The sequence below is a fragment of the Ailuropoda melanoleuca genome, chromosome X (assembly GCF_002007445.2).
Source record: "Ailuropoda melanoleuca isolate Jingjing chromosome X, ASM200744v2, whole genome shotgun sequence".
Classification (NCBI taxonomy): domain Eukaryota; kingdom Metazoa; phylum Chordata; class Mammalia; order Carnivora; family Ursidae; genus Ailuropoda; species Ailuropoda melanoleuca.
Genome location: NC_048238.1, coordinates 10611206 through 10626625, shown reverse-complemented (window position 1 = coordinate 10626625; position 15420 = coordinate 10611206). Strand labels below are relative to the sequence as shown.

The following is a 15420-nucleotide window of genomic DNA, read 5'->3' as shown; positions in this document are numbered from 1 at the left end:
TGAATGCTTATATATAAAAGCATAAACACACGTTATTTATACGTAAATAAAAATTATTTGCCACTCCACCACAGTCTTATTAATGCACGATTTTTTTTGTTTAATGCCTACTATGTGCCAGGAACTGGGCTAGAAGCTAGAGTTACAACCCTCACCCTGCACCCCACTCACCAAAAAAGACAGATATGTTGCCTGCCCTACCAAGCTGTCTAGTGGGGATGGCAGATAGACGTGAGTCTCGGGCATCCAGGAGAATGTTTGGGCATGTCATGTGTTCAATTCATGTTGAGCTGAAGTGAATTAATTTTAACTACTTTCAGAGTATTGGTTTTTTGCATTTTGTCTGTTGTCATAAGCAAGACCTTCAGATTTAAAACAGGTTCTTGGAACCAATCCGTTGAAACCCAGCAAGTTAACTGATGAAACCAGAAGTACTGCTGATTACTCTGGACAACCACCCCATGGAAAGTGATCTAATTATCCTTGGGAGATAGCCATGGCTTTCAATCTGCCACCTGTTCACTGTGATTATTTTAGGCAAATCATTTAATCGCTTAATCTTTTGAAACTCAGTTTATTCATCTGTAAATGGGATATGATCTGTAATTTACACATGGCTGACATTGCAAGTGGTACCTCAATATCTCTTCTCCCCTTCTAAGTAATAAGATCCCTATTACGTGGCCCCTCCTCAGAAGCTCTCAACCAATGACTGATTGGAGTATAAATACCCCAGCTCCCTTGCCTTCGGGGGGGATAGCTCTGAGGCTTGTGTTCTACTGTCTTCTAGAATTCCCCAGCAGGACTGAATCACAGTGATAACTTATTTCCATAACATCTCTTTCCCAACTAGAACTTTCTGGGGTCACTACACAAATAAACCACATACATTCAAATCCTGATCTCAGAGTCTGCTTCTGAGAGAATGGAAACTTAGAGGAAGGAGGTGGTTCTGGGGAGGGTGGAACCTCAGAAATTCCTCACTTATTTTACACACATCCCCGGGTCATACTGGGCAGGAGTCAAGCTAAAAAAGATCACTGGTGATAATGTATGAAAGCATTTTGCAAAAATGTCAGCTTTTATGTATCCAATATTTTTGGAGAAATAAACGTGGAACATTGGAATGGCACTGCTCTTAAAGCAGAAAATCAAATCAAATAAAGTTATTGGAAATTCACTTTATTTCTTCAAGTTTGTCCATCCCAATGTCTGTCAAATAGGCACAATATCTATTTCATAGGGTTGATGAGAGAAGTGATTGAAAGCACACTGAAAAGTGTTGACACATAGTGGAGTCTCACCAATATTTGTTGAACACCAATCTGATTTATGAAGACTAGATAATGTACTTATTTTCATTTTAATCTTTACACAACCTTGGCTTATGCACATAAATCACATATAAATAGGACCATAATATCTTCTAAACCAATAAAACTATTGAAGTAAGTTTGCTCAGAAGTGATTTCTATGTTGTAATCAAACATTTCATCGTCACTATTTCCTAGAAAAACTTAGCTCTTGAGTTTTGGGTATACTCCCACAAATTCTAGTTTTAAGAATAAGAGAGGAATGATACCTCAACCACTCACAAATCACTAAAATCATGGTTCAAAATAAGATCCAACCCATAAAACCAAGAACAACCAACTTGCAGTTCACGCTTCCTGCGCAAGACTGAATAATGGCCTCCCCAAAGATGTCCACGTCCTACCTAATCCTTAGAACCTGTAAATGTTACCTTATATGGCAAAAGGGACTTGCTGATATGATCAAATCAAGGATCTTATGATAAGGAGATCATCCTGGATTATCTGGATGGGCCTGGTATAATCACAGGTTTCTTTGTAGATAAAGGAGGAAGGAGACTAAGAAAAAAAGGCAAGGTGACGAAGAAGAGATTGAAGTGATGTGGCCGCAAGTTTAGGATTGTTGGAAGCTTCTAGAAGCTCTAAGAGACAAGGCATGGATTCCCCCCTGGAGCCTCCAGAAGGAACAGCCCTGCCAACACCTTAATTTTAGCCCCTTAAGACTCACTTTGGATTTCCAATCTCCAGAACTCTAAGAGAATAAATCTGTGTTTTTTTGAGCTACAAAGTTTGTGGAAAATTACTACAATGGCACTTCCTTAGCAGGGCTCTGAGCAGGGCTCAGTTCTCAACGCAGGTGTGATTTACAGAAAGCAGGCATCACTCCCTGAGTGCAGACCTCAGCATGAACCCAGTCATTCCTTCATCTCACGTTATTTTTATTTGAATTCAATCAAGAAAAAAAATGTATAACAGAAATATGTTTTAAATAGGCAGTTGCTCCAATGTGAAAAGAACAGCAAAATTAATGTTTATTTTCTGTGCTCAAGGCCAAAAGATGCCAGTGTTAGGTCCTGGAACCCTGTGGAGAGGGAATTCAGATCAATAAATGTTCTAGACTGGCAAATGGTCCCCACACCCAAAGGGCATTTAAAAAGTCTAGGGTTCGGCCTAATCTCAGCTGGTCCACCCGACACCCCCTGAGCGCCAACCCTCGTCCCTGGCATGGTCACATTTCCGCTCCAACAAGATGGAAGAAACTACCACGAACCAGGAAAAACTCATCGAACTGCAAGCACAAGTGTGCACGGGTGGGAAAGGAACCGCTCGCCGAAAGAAGGTGGTTCAGAGAAGGGCTAGGGTCCGTGAGAAAACACTTCAGGTCTCCTTAAAGAAGTTAGGGGTAAACAATACCTCTGGTATTGAAGAAGTGAAGATGTTCACGAACCAAGGAACAAGGATCCACTTTCATGGTTCCAGGCCGTGCTGAGACAGAGCGGCGGACAGGACCGCTACCCGGCATCTTACACCAACGTGGTACAGACCGTCTGACTCGTTTAAGGGACTGGCTGAAGCTCTGCCCGCACAGTCTGCGGGTGGAAAAGCACCCCTTGCTACCGGAGACCGGGGCGATGGCAAAGTTCCAGATCTTGCAGAGAATTTTGATGAAGTTTCCAAGAATAAAGCAAATGGAACTAAGACACCTTCTGAAGAAGACAGGACTTGAAGAAGTTACTGGGAGCTGCTATTTTATATTATGACTTTTTTAAAATTTTGTTTGTGGATCTGATAAAATCTAGATCTCTAGAATTTTTAAGTCCAAGGCCCTTGGACACTGTAGCACTTTTCAGCTTTTGCTTAGACACAATTCATTCTTTGCAGCTAATTAAGCTGGAAAAGCCTGGGAATAAAGTTTGAGACGAGGTTAATAAAGTCTTTTGCCTCGTAAAAAAATGAATAAACAAATAAATAAATAGAAAAAAAACAGTATAGGGCTCAAGCCAAATTCTGATGCTTAGGACAAGAAAAATGCATGCTGCTGCTGATTTATTCATTTGATGAGTGTTGACTGTCTACTATGCACTAAGCATTATTTAGGTGGCACGCAGTTTTCTAGATCACTAAAATTATGGTGCAGTATTTCTATTTAAAAAACAAACCAACCATGGGGCGCCTGGGTGGCTCAGGAGGTTAAGTGTCTGCTTTCGGCTCAGGTCATGATCCCAGGGTGCTGCTTCTCCCTTTGCCTGCCCCTTCCCCTGCATGTGTGCACTCGCTCTCTCTCTGACAAATAAATTTTTAAAAAATTTTTAAAAATTTAAACAAACTCCAGTGCTTGTATTAGAAATCTCTATACAGCAGTCACAGTTTTTACTATAAGGTGTAAAGCCCCTGGAAACAAGCAGTGGGCGCCTTGTCTTTTCTGTAAAGGAATCACCCAGCATGTGGAGGCTGGAGTTGATGGAACACGGCGTCTGCGCAGCTCCCGAAGAGCCAGCCACTTGCCGTCTCCAAGCCCGTTGAGCAGATAATAAACACACCATCTCGGGAACCTGATACTGTGTAAAAAAAGCACATTTCACATCTTGAAAACCACAGAATTGCAGAATCCTGACACGGATTCTTCATTTTAATATTCCCTGGTTTATGGGGGACTTTTCGGCTTTTCATTTAATTTGGTGGCACTTTGAAAGTGAAGCTCTTGGAGGTCCATTTGCTGGCTGCTAAGAACTGCTAATCTCATCTCCCAAAAGCGGTCGGTCTTTCTTAAGTGGGCTTTCTAACACGCGAACCTCCACGTTCAAGGAGAATGTGATTAGGAGCAAATTGCATCTGCTTACATTTTTATTGTGGAAAGGAAATTGAAACTTACGATCCTACATTCTAAGAACCTGGTTTGAGGTTTGTTCTGTTTGAACTTCAAAATCCCTTAATACTGTGGCTGACTGATGAAAGATTTTTTTCCTGTAAGTCAAACAAAGATAGTCAGGCTCACCTTTCAGAAGCCTGTTCCAAACCACGGCTCCCAGCCTGCTCTCCCCAGGAAGTGTTTGACTAAAAAAATCTCTGTAAGGCAGTGATTCTGCAAGCCACTGCCTCCCACCCCTACCTTGGGCAACGTCCGGAGACATTTTTGGTGGAGGCGGGGCTACTAGCATCTAGTGGGTGGAGGCCACAGAAACTGCTCAAAATCCTACAATGCACAGGACAGTTTTCGGATCACCCCCAACCAGTAACTATCCAGCCCAGTGCTAAAGGTCAACAGTGGCCCAGAAGAGAAACACGGCTCTAGTGGACATCTCAGAAAGCAAGGTATCACAGCCAGAGAACCAGTGAGTGATTCCTAAAAGGCCTGAGTTTGATTGAATGCCCGCTCCATCACTTACTACTGGCTGTGCCTCCTTGGCAAGTTACCCAACTTCTCCGTGCCTCATTTTTCTTCTCTGCCACAAGGGGCTTATAATACTAGTACTTACCACACAGAACACTTACGGGCTTTCAAATGGGTTAATAGTCCGAAAGTGCTTAGAATAGTGCCATGCCAACGGTAAGCATTATGTACGTGTGTGCTTACTAAGTGGCTTTGCTGATCTCGGAAAAAGTAAGTTTCAGGGCTTCAACAAGTTTACCAACAGTAGAGAAACGGCTTCAGATTCTAAATTGCCATAGCAAGAAAAATAAGTCGATTTCATCTGACAACCACATCCTTTCCAGTTCATTAACCTTAATCAGAAAGGCACTAAGTAGAGGAGCCCCTTTCCCAGCGGGCTGGGCCCAAGCACAGCAAACGCTTACTCTGTTGTCCCGTTTCTCCCCCTCCTCCCCCAGCAAAACCAGCGACTGACAATCAGTTGGTGCCCTTCAGATAGAACGGGAAGCACAAAACTACGCAGGCACAGAACCCACCCGCCCACCGCCACTCGCACCCCCGCGGGCACAGTAGATGCGTGCCCACCACCAAGCCAGAACGCACCCACCCGGCTGCTCCCAGAGCCTCCCTCCTCCCGAAACCCGCCCACGCCGCCAGGTGGGGCGCAGCTGGTGCAGAGGGACCGGGAACCAGCCTCGCCAAAGGGGCGCGGGGAGGAAAGCCCGTGCGCGCCCCGGGCCTGGCACCTGGTGAAAGCCCGGCTCAGCGCGCACAAACACACGCGCAAGCACCCCCGCGCGGTGCCTGGAGGGACCGAGGAGAGAAGCCCCCCCGCAAGGAGGAGCTCAGGCCGGGCGATAAGCAGACACTCACCTGGCCGCGTTCCCTAATCCACCTGCCACCCAGGGGAACAGCAGCGGGAGCGCCAGGGCCCAGCGCGGCGGCATCTTCTCGCAGGGCCTCCCTCCGCCGCCTCCCGCTGCTCCTCCTGAGCCCCCTCTCGGGAGGGCGCGGACCCCGGGGCGCTCCGGGCCGGCCGCCTCCGCTCTCCTCGGTGGCTCCGGGCCTCCGCTCCTGCCGGGCGCGATCCCAGCGGGCGGCGGGGGTATCCTGGTGAGGCGCGCGGTGGCTCGTCTCCGGGTGCAGTGGGGCCCCGCGCGCGAGGGGAGGGCGGGGCGGGCGGTGCACATCTGGCTGGGACCCGCCTCCAGCACGACCCGCGCATCCTCCTCCGTGCTCTCTGCGCACCAGAGAAACTTCCCCCAGACTCAGTGCACTTCACTCTGGTCAGAGTCACCACGCCGCGCCATCTGTTTCAGACCGCTGTTTTGTGGCAGGTTTCGGTGATACCTGCACCCGGATTTCAGAATCTGGTTAAGTCAAAGCAGGAACCAAGGATGCTGGTTCAGAACACTCCCATACCACTTTTGTTTAGGTTCTCATCATAAGCTTCTAGGTGTTCTTCCACAAACTGCAAATCACTAGGCTGCTGGAGCTGGAAGGACACCAAGTCCTGGGCAACCCCTTCATTTGACAAGTGACCTCCCACGCTCATTTACAACAGCTTACTCACATGGGACCACCGGCCGATATTGTAATATAGTAACCAGTGCAGAAACTAGTGGCAAAAACACGACTGGTCCCTCCTCCACCCCTTCCCTGCATGCATACCCTTTGGTTTCACAGTGGGTAGAGCCTATGTCCCCTCACTTTTCCTCGGGACTTGGCTGTGACTTGTTTTGACCAACGGCATAAGGGCAGAAGGTAACCAAGTTGCCAGTTCCAAGCGTAGGCCGTAAGACACCTGAGCCTCTCTCAAGGAGGCCAGAAAACCAAGCCCCAGCCAGCATCGTAGCCCAAGGAGAATGAGGAACAGGTGGAACAGAGCCACTCAATCAAGCCTAGCGTATGTCGTCCAACCCACAGATACACAATGAGCTTAGCCAAGGTCAGCGGTGCCAGCCAAGCTACAGAAATAGCTCTCTGACACGCCTATGACCTAGTGTTAGATATAAAAGGAAGACTATGGAGAAAGAGGAAGTTGTCTTGATAAACGTGATTCGTGGTTCTATAATGGGTATGTGCCTTAATTCCAGCCAATAAAATGTGAGAAGGGGCAACGGGGAAGACTCTTGCTGCAGATTCCTCATTTACACCATTATGCATCTCCTTAAGGCGGACTCGTGTTTACTTGGATCTTTGGTTTTATGGCTGAAGGTATCCGAACGGATTCGGTGTCCTTGGTTAGTAAGCAGTTAGGCCACTGAGCTCTTCATAGGGAAGAGTGACACACCCTGTCCTAAACACTCGTACTCAACACCCACAACTCTATAGGTAGTGATCATTAGTTCCCCCATTTTTGAAGTGTCAAGAATCAGAGTCAGAGAGATTTAGCGACTTGCCCAAGGTCATGCAACTGACAAGTGTAGAACTGAGATTGAAAAGGAGGGCCCTTCTCCCCTCAGCTCTGCTGTCATAGAAATCCTTTTCCTCATCTTCTTGCTCCTTGGTGGCTTCAGATGTCAAACGAAGCTCATGAATAAGGTAATAAGATGACCTCTTCCAGGCCATTACTCTTCGTACCAAAACTGGTTTGAATTACTGAAAATATTAGAAGTGAAAGGAAAGGATATCAAATATGAACCACGTACCTGCAAATATTTTAAAGCAAATGGAATCTAAAATGTATCTTAGTGCGGCTTTCCCCACAAGCACACCACGAGGCAAGGAGCTGAGGGGAAGTGATTCTCTCTGCAGGTGCCAAGGACACTGGCAGGGGAGTGGGGAGTCAATCAGGAAGGGAAGGAAACTAGCAAGTATGTATCATCGGGTCATCACTGGGGGCAACTGGAGCTCTGTGCTGCTGAGCATCTCCCAGAGCCAGCCTAGAGCGTGCCTCTCCACATGAGCTCATGCAAAAGGCGCCGCCGGTCACTGCCAGAAGGCTTCTCCCAGAGTACTGATCCTAGGACTTCCGCCTGCTGTGCTCACAGCCAAAGGCACCCCCAGCCTTGCAGATGCTGACTGCTGAAGTCCTACTAGACTGGGAAGGCCCAGGGGAGTTTGGGCAGCACACCACGTGGGCAGCTACCCCATGTCTAGAAAAGGCATTAAATCAGCAATTAGGGGTTTTGGACCATGCCGTTTCCCCCTAAACATGCTGATCCAAATCACTCCCTCCTCCAGATAAAGCATTACTCCATAAAGTCCTAATAAAACATCAGTATCCTAACACGTGGGGGCCATCCTGCCTTCTTAGCCCTGAGTTATCAAATCGATTCGGTTTCTGGTTTTTGCTTTTATCAGAGCAGACTTCTCTTCTGTAGGCTTAACAGAGGGAATGAACATTACAACAAGAAACTTCCAGAGCGGTCAAACTCTCCTCGGCCAACCCACTGAATATCTCCTGAAGGGAGCTGTGGACAAAGGCACCATCGGGTAGCATGGGGGAACAGAGAAGGAGCCTGGCAGTGATGTGTGGCCAGGTGAGAAGACACTGGATCCAAATAGCCATGGACAGGCAGGTGTTTTTAATAATCACACGGGCATTGCTGACTTTGCAGAGCACGGCTCTTTAGGGGGCCCCACTGCATTCTACAAAGGAAAAGCAATCTTTGATCAGAATCTCGTAAAACCATCTGCACCTTTTACAGCGCTACTTTTGTTTTCAATCTATTTTCATGGAGCCCCCCGCGTGGTACAGGTGTGACGGGATCTTTTGTGCCTTCGGAATACATACCCATAACACACATACAGACCTTGCAATACTCACATTGCGCCTGGTGCTGAGATCCAAAATTACATTGAAATAACAGCAGAAGCAACGCATGATTAGATGAAACAGCTGGATGCAAGAGTGGCTAGGCCAGAGCTTTCAGGCTGGAAGGGCAGTACAAATTAGCTGGCGGTCTTGGTAAAATGCAGATTCTGACTGTGTAGCTCTGGAGTAAGGCCTGAGTCTTGATTACTAAGAAGTTCCCAAGTGATGCCTATGCTGCTTGTCTGAGAACCTCTTAGGGTAGTGAGTCTAGAGATCAGCTGGACACTGAGATCATCTGGGAAGCTTTGAAACTACTGGTACCCCAACCCCACCTCCAGAGTTTCTAATGTATGAACAATGGCTAGAGCATGGGGACACATAGAAACTCCCCTGGTGGTTCTAATGGCAAACCAAGATTGAGAACCATTGATTTGGATTTTACAAATGGAAAAACAGCTCCAGTGTGTGAAGCGCCTTGCCCAAGGCCACACACAGGCGGAGCTCATGTCTCTGTTTCCATCACATAGCCCTCCCCTCGCACTTCACGTCTTTTTTTAAGGTTTATTTATTTTAGAGAGAGAGCACGAGCATGCATGGCGGGGAGGGGCAGAGGGAGAGAATCTTCAAGGAGACTCCCCACTGAACGCGGAGGCCACCCCATCACGGGGCTCGATCCCAGGACGCTGAGATCATGACCTGAGCAGAAATCAAGAGTTGGCCACTTAACTGACTGAGCCACCCAGGTGCCCCAAACTTCAGTTTTCTTGATCACCATTCCTACTGAAGAGGAAGAACGTACCTCTTAATTCTTCATTTTCTAAGTTAATTGTAGTGACATGTTCTAGAAATGGATGGATTTTCCCAGTCTGTTTTTTCCTTCCATTTCTTATTCCATGAAAGAAGTCAATGAAGACATTTGAGATGCTCAATGCAGACACAGCTACATTCTGCATGGGACGGTGTGTCCAGGTCTACACTGCTTTTCTTCATCCTGCGCCTGTCAAGGACCCTGTTCTTGGAGCTCGATGGCAGAAGAAAAATCCCAACCACTTTCAGTCTTCCTTCCCTTCCTTTTCCCCACCTCTCCTTCCTTCCTTCTTTCTCCTCTCCCTCCCTTCTTGTTCAAACATTCATCTGGAACCTACAAAGAGCCAGGCCTGTGAGGTCCACTTGTTAGAAATGTGTCCATTGGACAGTCTCTAGCTTTTTTCTCCCTGGAGACCTGGGATGGCCAGCTAACACGTGGTTCTTAGACCGTTCAGCCTTCAACATAATAGACCACACCTCTTAGGGAGCAGAAAAAAATGAAGGTGAGATTAAAAGAGAAAAAAATAACACTGTGATCCATTTTTCCTCAAATTTCGTCAGCTCGTAGGACCTCCCACTTCATAATTGAAGAGAAATTGCTATTTATGGAGTGATTATTATATGCTAGACATTTCAGAGTTATTATTTACTCTTGACAAGGTAGGTCTTATCATGCCACTTTACAGGTGAGGCATGGGAGATTTAGAGCAGTTACGTCTTGTCTGTGGTCATCTATCAATGGAATGGAAAGAACATGAATTTGGGAGTCAGAATTCACTGGTGGTTAACTTTGCTCCCGGACTTCATTCTTCATAGCCGGGAGTCATGGCCTGGTGGTGGTGGGGTGAGGTCACTTCGCCACCAGAAACAATGAATATTTTATGTCAGTGAGGATCAGCATGGCTTTTGTCTGATTTTTAAGTGACTGAGTCTATGATCTATGACCCTTTAAATGTCACTACTATACAGAAAAATCTCCTTGCTCGTGAATGAAATTTCATTGTGTGAATGTTAGCGCCCTTGACTTTGACTAACTTCATGTTTGCAACTTAAGGCACTCAGTCATCAAGGGCTTTTCTTTTTGTCTTCCTTGGGGGGAGATACAGCTGGAGTCCACCCTGTATATTTCCTTCCTGTTCCATGTGTAAATATCCTTTGCTATTTTCCTGTTCACAATTGAATGTAATAACTTGGCATACCCCTGCAAGGCTTGTCTATTTATTTTGTCCTACAGAAATCCTATACAATGATTTCTGAGAGCAAAAGCCAGGCACCTCCATTTACATGGGCCTTAAAAGTACAGACACTACTCAAAGCTGCTCCAACTTGACTTGGGAAAGCTTGGTTGAGAAATGTTCTGTGGACTGTAAAATTTGAACTGTATTTGTGATTTTTTTAAAGAATAAAAGTAGCAAAATCTGCTAAAACAAATATATATATATATATCTCCTTATTTGCAGAAAGTTCTCATATGGTTTATAGACTTATTCCTTTAACAAACATTTATTGTCCTCTTGCCAATTGTGGGCTGGACACTGTGTCCCGTTGGGATGTAAAGATGATTAAGAGATAATCCCTTGCCCTGGGTGACAGACATGTAAAGATATTAGAATTAATGGTTTAAGTGTTAAGAGAAGGACTTCGGGGTGCTGTGGAAACAAGGAAGGAAGAAGATACATTCTTTGGGTTCTATATGTATAAATGCTGCTCCTGGATTATCCCCTACTCTCATGAACTGTTTTCTAAAACAATTTTTAGATGGCAAGATTTTTACAAAACAGGAAATCTTGAAAATTGTCTTTGCTTGGAGCACTGAGTGATGTATAGGATTGGTGAATCACTATAGTGTACACCTGAAACTGAGATCACACTGTATGTTACCTATACTGCAATGAAAATTAAAAATACTTTCTTTGAGTCATTTTCCAAGCGTCCTCATCCTCTTTCAGTACAGAACTATGCCGCTAGTACTCCTTAGAAGCAACAAGTAGACACATTTTAGGGTGCTTGGACATCTTATGATTCCCTCCCCAACTTTTTTAAAGATTTTATTTATTCATTTTATTTTACAGAGAGAGAGCCAGCGGGGGGGAGGGGCAGAGGGAGAGAATCTCAAACAGACTCCGTGCTGATCATGGAGCCCAACGTGGGGCTCGATCTCACAGCCCTGAGATCATGACCTGAGCCAAAAACCAAGAGTCAGACACTCAACTGACTGAGCCACCCAGGCGTCCCACCCTCCCCAAATGTTTAAATTAGATCCTACAATCCTAGTAATGTGGTAGGCTTAGTAGTCAAGTTTGTGCTGTGACTCACCAGTCCTTGGCCATAGCTGATTGGACGAGGGTGGATATAAAAGCCATGCTTTTCCTCTCCAGGACTGTGGAATTGGGACACTAAGGTCATTAGTCAGTCAGCAGTGGGGGCTGGAGAGTTGCAGTGGGACAAGTCAAGCCATATCCAAGCTGAATTTAGGGCAGGGGACTAATGGGGGAGCAGAAGCAGGAGCAACAAGGCTACTGAGTGGAAAGGGAGCGGACGCTCAAGGACCAGGTGGTCCCGTGTCAATCTTTGTCTGCATCTGTATCTGTATCCATAACCATATCTGTATCTGTACACAGTCTATGTATCTGGCTACACATATATAACCATCTCTACAACTGGAACTATACCCATGTCTGCCTATATCTATACATCTCTAACTATATGTCTATCACTCTCTATCTGGGTATGTTTGTTTCTCTCTATATTTCCACAACTATCTAATACTGTATCTACACGTCTGGAATTCTATTACTATACCTCTGTCACTATATGTATAACTACATCTCTATGTCTATGGTTATCCATGTCCCTAGATCCATCACAATATCTCTATGTATTTACATCTCTATGTCTATAACTATGACTGTATCATCTATATAACTGTTTCTCTATCCCTGTCTGTATCATATCACTATGTCTCTGTGTCTCAAGTTAGTTTGAGGATTCTTCTGTTCTTTTAAGGACTGGATCTGCCTGCTGCTCGCCATCTCTAGGAGTCCCTGGATCCTTCTAATATGCTTTCTTTGAACTTGAGATAGTTTTTATCTCTTGCATCCATAGGAGTCCTGACTAAAACACTATTACATTCCACCTCCTACCTTTTGCTCAGTCTGGCCAGCCCGCGCTGACCCTTTCAAGCAAAGAAAAGAAGAGGCCCATTTGCATCAAACACAGAACCTTAAGATGGAAGAAATGCTCGAGACCATGTGGTCCAGGCCTCCCGACGAGAAAACAGATACAGAGAGTTCCAGCCTGGAGTTGGCCTTAAGATGTTAGACGTAGGAAGATATAAAAATGGGGCTAGAATGAAGGCACCTGATCAGTGTTCTTCCTGCCACCCCACTTGATTTTCATCGGGAAAAGGAAATGCACTGAAGAACTGAAAGACTCAGTTTCATGAGTTGAAAACCTATTGTAGCAGATGCTACCAGGATGTCACCCCTGGCTTTCTGGCGCTCTCCTCTGATCGCCAAAGGCCGCTTACCTTGAATACCTGCCACCCTTCATCAAGGGCTTTTCAGTCACTGAGGACAGCTCAACTAGTGATGGACAGGGATTTGGTAACTCAACACCCCAGCCACCTCCTCTCTTGCTTGGGAGAACTCTACACTGTCTCCCAGTGCTCCCCAGGGGGATGGAGCTCCAGACGGCCAGAGTGGAAACTGGCTTGGTTCTTTACTCTTCACTGGCTTCCTTCTCCTCCCCATCTTACTTCCCCATTCCCTCGCTAATATTTCCTGGGATCACCTTCCAAATAACCTACCTGCATTCACCCCCTTGCTTCTGGGGAAATCCCCAACAAGACACCTATTTACATTCTAGTAGAAAGAATTTCCATCTGAACTTTGGGGATCACCTTATAAGTCCATTTAACATAAATTCTATAGTATATATGAGCTCTGAGGTTCCCCAAGGCCAACTTCAGAACAGTGAGCTACTTTGGTCTTCCTTAGATGGTAAGTGGCCATTTTGGTACAACTCTATTTATCCTAGTCTGACTATAACGAAAGGGATAAAACCCATTAATCGACTCCTAAATTCATGGCTTGGCCCCACGCCTTTCATTTTACTGAACTCACAAACACGTGGTGTTTTTAGTGTGGTATAATATTTGTATGGTGTGAAAATGAAGAAAATACCTCTTTTAAAATTTGTTCTCACTATAACAAAGTGCAATATAAATTCCCTAAATGACAGATTTATGATTTATGTAAATTCTAGTATTTCCTTCTTTTGTCAAATTACTCATACTGCTTGGATGCCAGAGACAAGAATTTATATAACTGGACGCTTATGGTAGAAACACAATATGGTAATTATGATATATTTCATAGATACCTTTGCTAAGCAGAAAAATATGTATTAAAATTTTATTGATGTTAAATAATCTTCCCCGTGTTAAATAAAATATCCCATGTTTGCTACCAGACTCTATTAAGATAAGTTAATTACTAAAACATTGTAGATGATTGCATATATTCAGGAATTAATAAAACAACATGGGTCTGATGGAAATGTTTGTGCTTGAAGCTTACTCTTAAAAAGTTGATTTTATTTGCTCTTTCAGTCAAAAGGTTTCCCCAGAATCTATCTTTAGAACAGAGTAGAGATGGGACACCTGGGTGGCTCAGTCGGTTAAGCATCTGCCTTAGGCTCAGTTCATGATCCCAGGGTCCCTGCTCAGTGGGGAGTCTGCTTCTCCCTCTCCCGCTTGTGCTCTCTCTCAAATAAGCAAATAAAATCTTTAAAAAAAAAAAGTAGGTGTGGTTTAAATCAATGGTATATAGAGCTAAACATGGACCACTGACTTCACTAAAATCTCCATTTTTGTTGGAGATTTTTAAACTGCACCTACTTTCTAAAACATATCTTTTGGGGCGCCTGGGTGGCGCAGCCGTTAAGCGCCTGCCTTCGGCTCAGGGCGTGATCCTGGAGTTATGGGATCGAGCCCCACAGCAGGCTCCTCCGCTATGAGCCTGCTTCTTCCTCTCCCACTCCCCTGCTTGTGTTCCCTCTCTCGCTGGCTGTCTCTGTCAAATAAATAAAATCTTTAAAAAAAAACAAAAAACCCCCCCAAAAACCATATCTTTTAAGCAACATTAAAAATTTTTTTTAAAGATTTAATTTATTTATTTGAGAGAGAGAGCATGAGGGGGGAGGGCCAGAGGGAGAAGCAGACTCCCCCTGAGCAGGGAGCCCGATGCGGGACTCGATCCTGAGACTCCGGGATTATGACCTGACTGAAGGTAAACGCTTTAACTGACTGAGCCACCCAGGAGCTCTAAAAATTTTTTTTAATAGCAAAACATTCAGTCTTTTTGGATAAATGGTGAAGGGTATCAATTACAGTATGTGTGCCTTTCAAATGTGTCACTGGAGCTCACGCAGAACAGCCACCTAAAGCTCAACATTACTAAGTCCGGAAGGACAGAGGATCGCTCAACGTGAGGAAATGCACAAAGATACGAGCACAAACTTCAGCCGTAAAGCAGCAGTAGCCGCGGTGTATCGTTGAGTTTTGCTTCCAGTCTGGGGAGCGAAGCTAAGAATCTCCTATTTCCTATTCATGAATTGAACCAAAGCCCTGACCCGAACCTGCTGATGGGTGATGGGTGTCACCCAAACGTCAACACTATCACTGCAGTGCAGCCTAGCTCTGGCCTCACCTGGAATTTTGCATCATCTATTTTCTTGTAATAGGAGAGTCACAAGCGTGAATTTGCAACACCGAATAGAGCCAGACTTCTAACACCCAGAAATCAAGTGAACAATCTAAAACTGCTAATTTTTGGTGAAGCTGAATCTTCCAGTGATGGGATTTCTTCACCAGTCTCAAAGGGTTAATGGGAATCCTTTGGGGATATGAGCCATTTAGAAGGTCCGTGTTCTGACTTGAGTGTCAGTGCAAACAGATCTAAGATGCCACCTTTGGGGGAATGGGGCAAAGGCTGCCACCCGTGGTTTATGCAAGGATTCCGTTTTGGTGCCTTTTCCTTTCTGTCCAACTCAAATTGATTCCACGTCAACTGAGAACTCTGGTTCCCATTCTTAGTCATAAAGGTATGGAGACGAGAAGTGGTGAACTGTAGAGACAAGTTTTGGAAAATAAACTTCTAAAGAAGTAG

At 45.2% G+C, this 15420-nt stretch overlaps 1 protein-coding gene and 1 pseudogene across 1 annotated transcript in view; one reads left to right on the top strand and one right to left on the bottom strand.

The window, feature by feature from the left end:
• EGFL6 (EGF like domain multiple 6) overlaps positions 1–15420 on the bottom strand; it is a 143463-nt gene that overhangs the window by 54806 nt on the left and 73237 nt on the right. Inside the window, exon 6 of the mRNA XM_034649299.1 lies at positions 5557–6033. Coding sequence (XP_034505190.1) covers positions 5557–5873 — 317 coding nt within the window. The 5' untranslated portion in view covers positions 5874–6033. The remainder of the gene's footprint in view (positions 1–5556; positions 6034–15420) is intronic.
• LOC100464108 lies at positions 2563–3193 on the top strand (annotated as a pseudogene).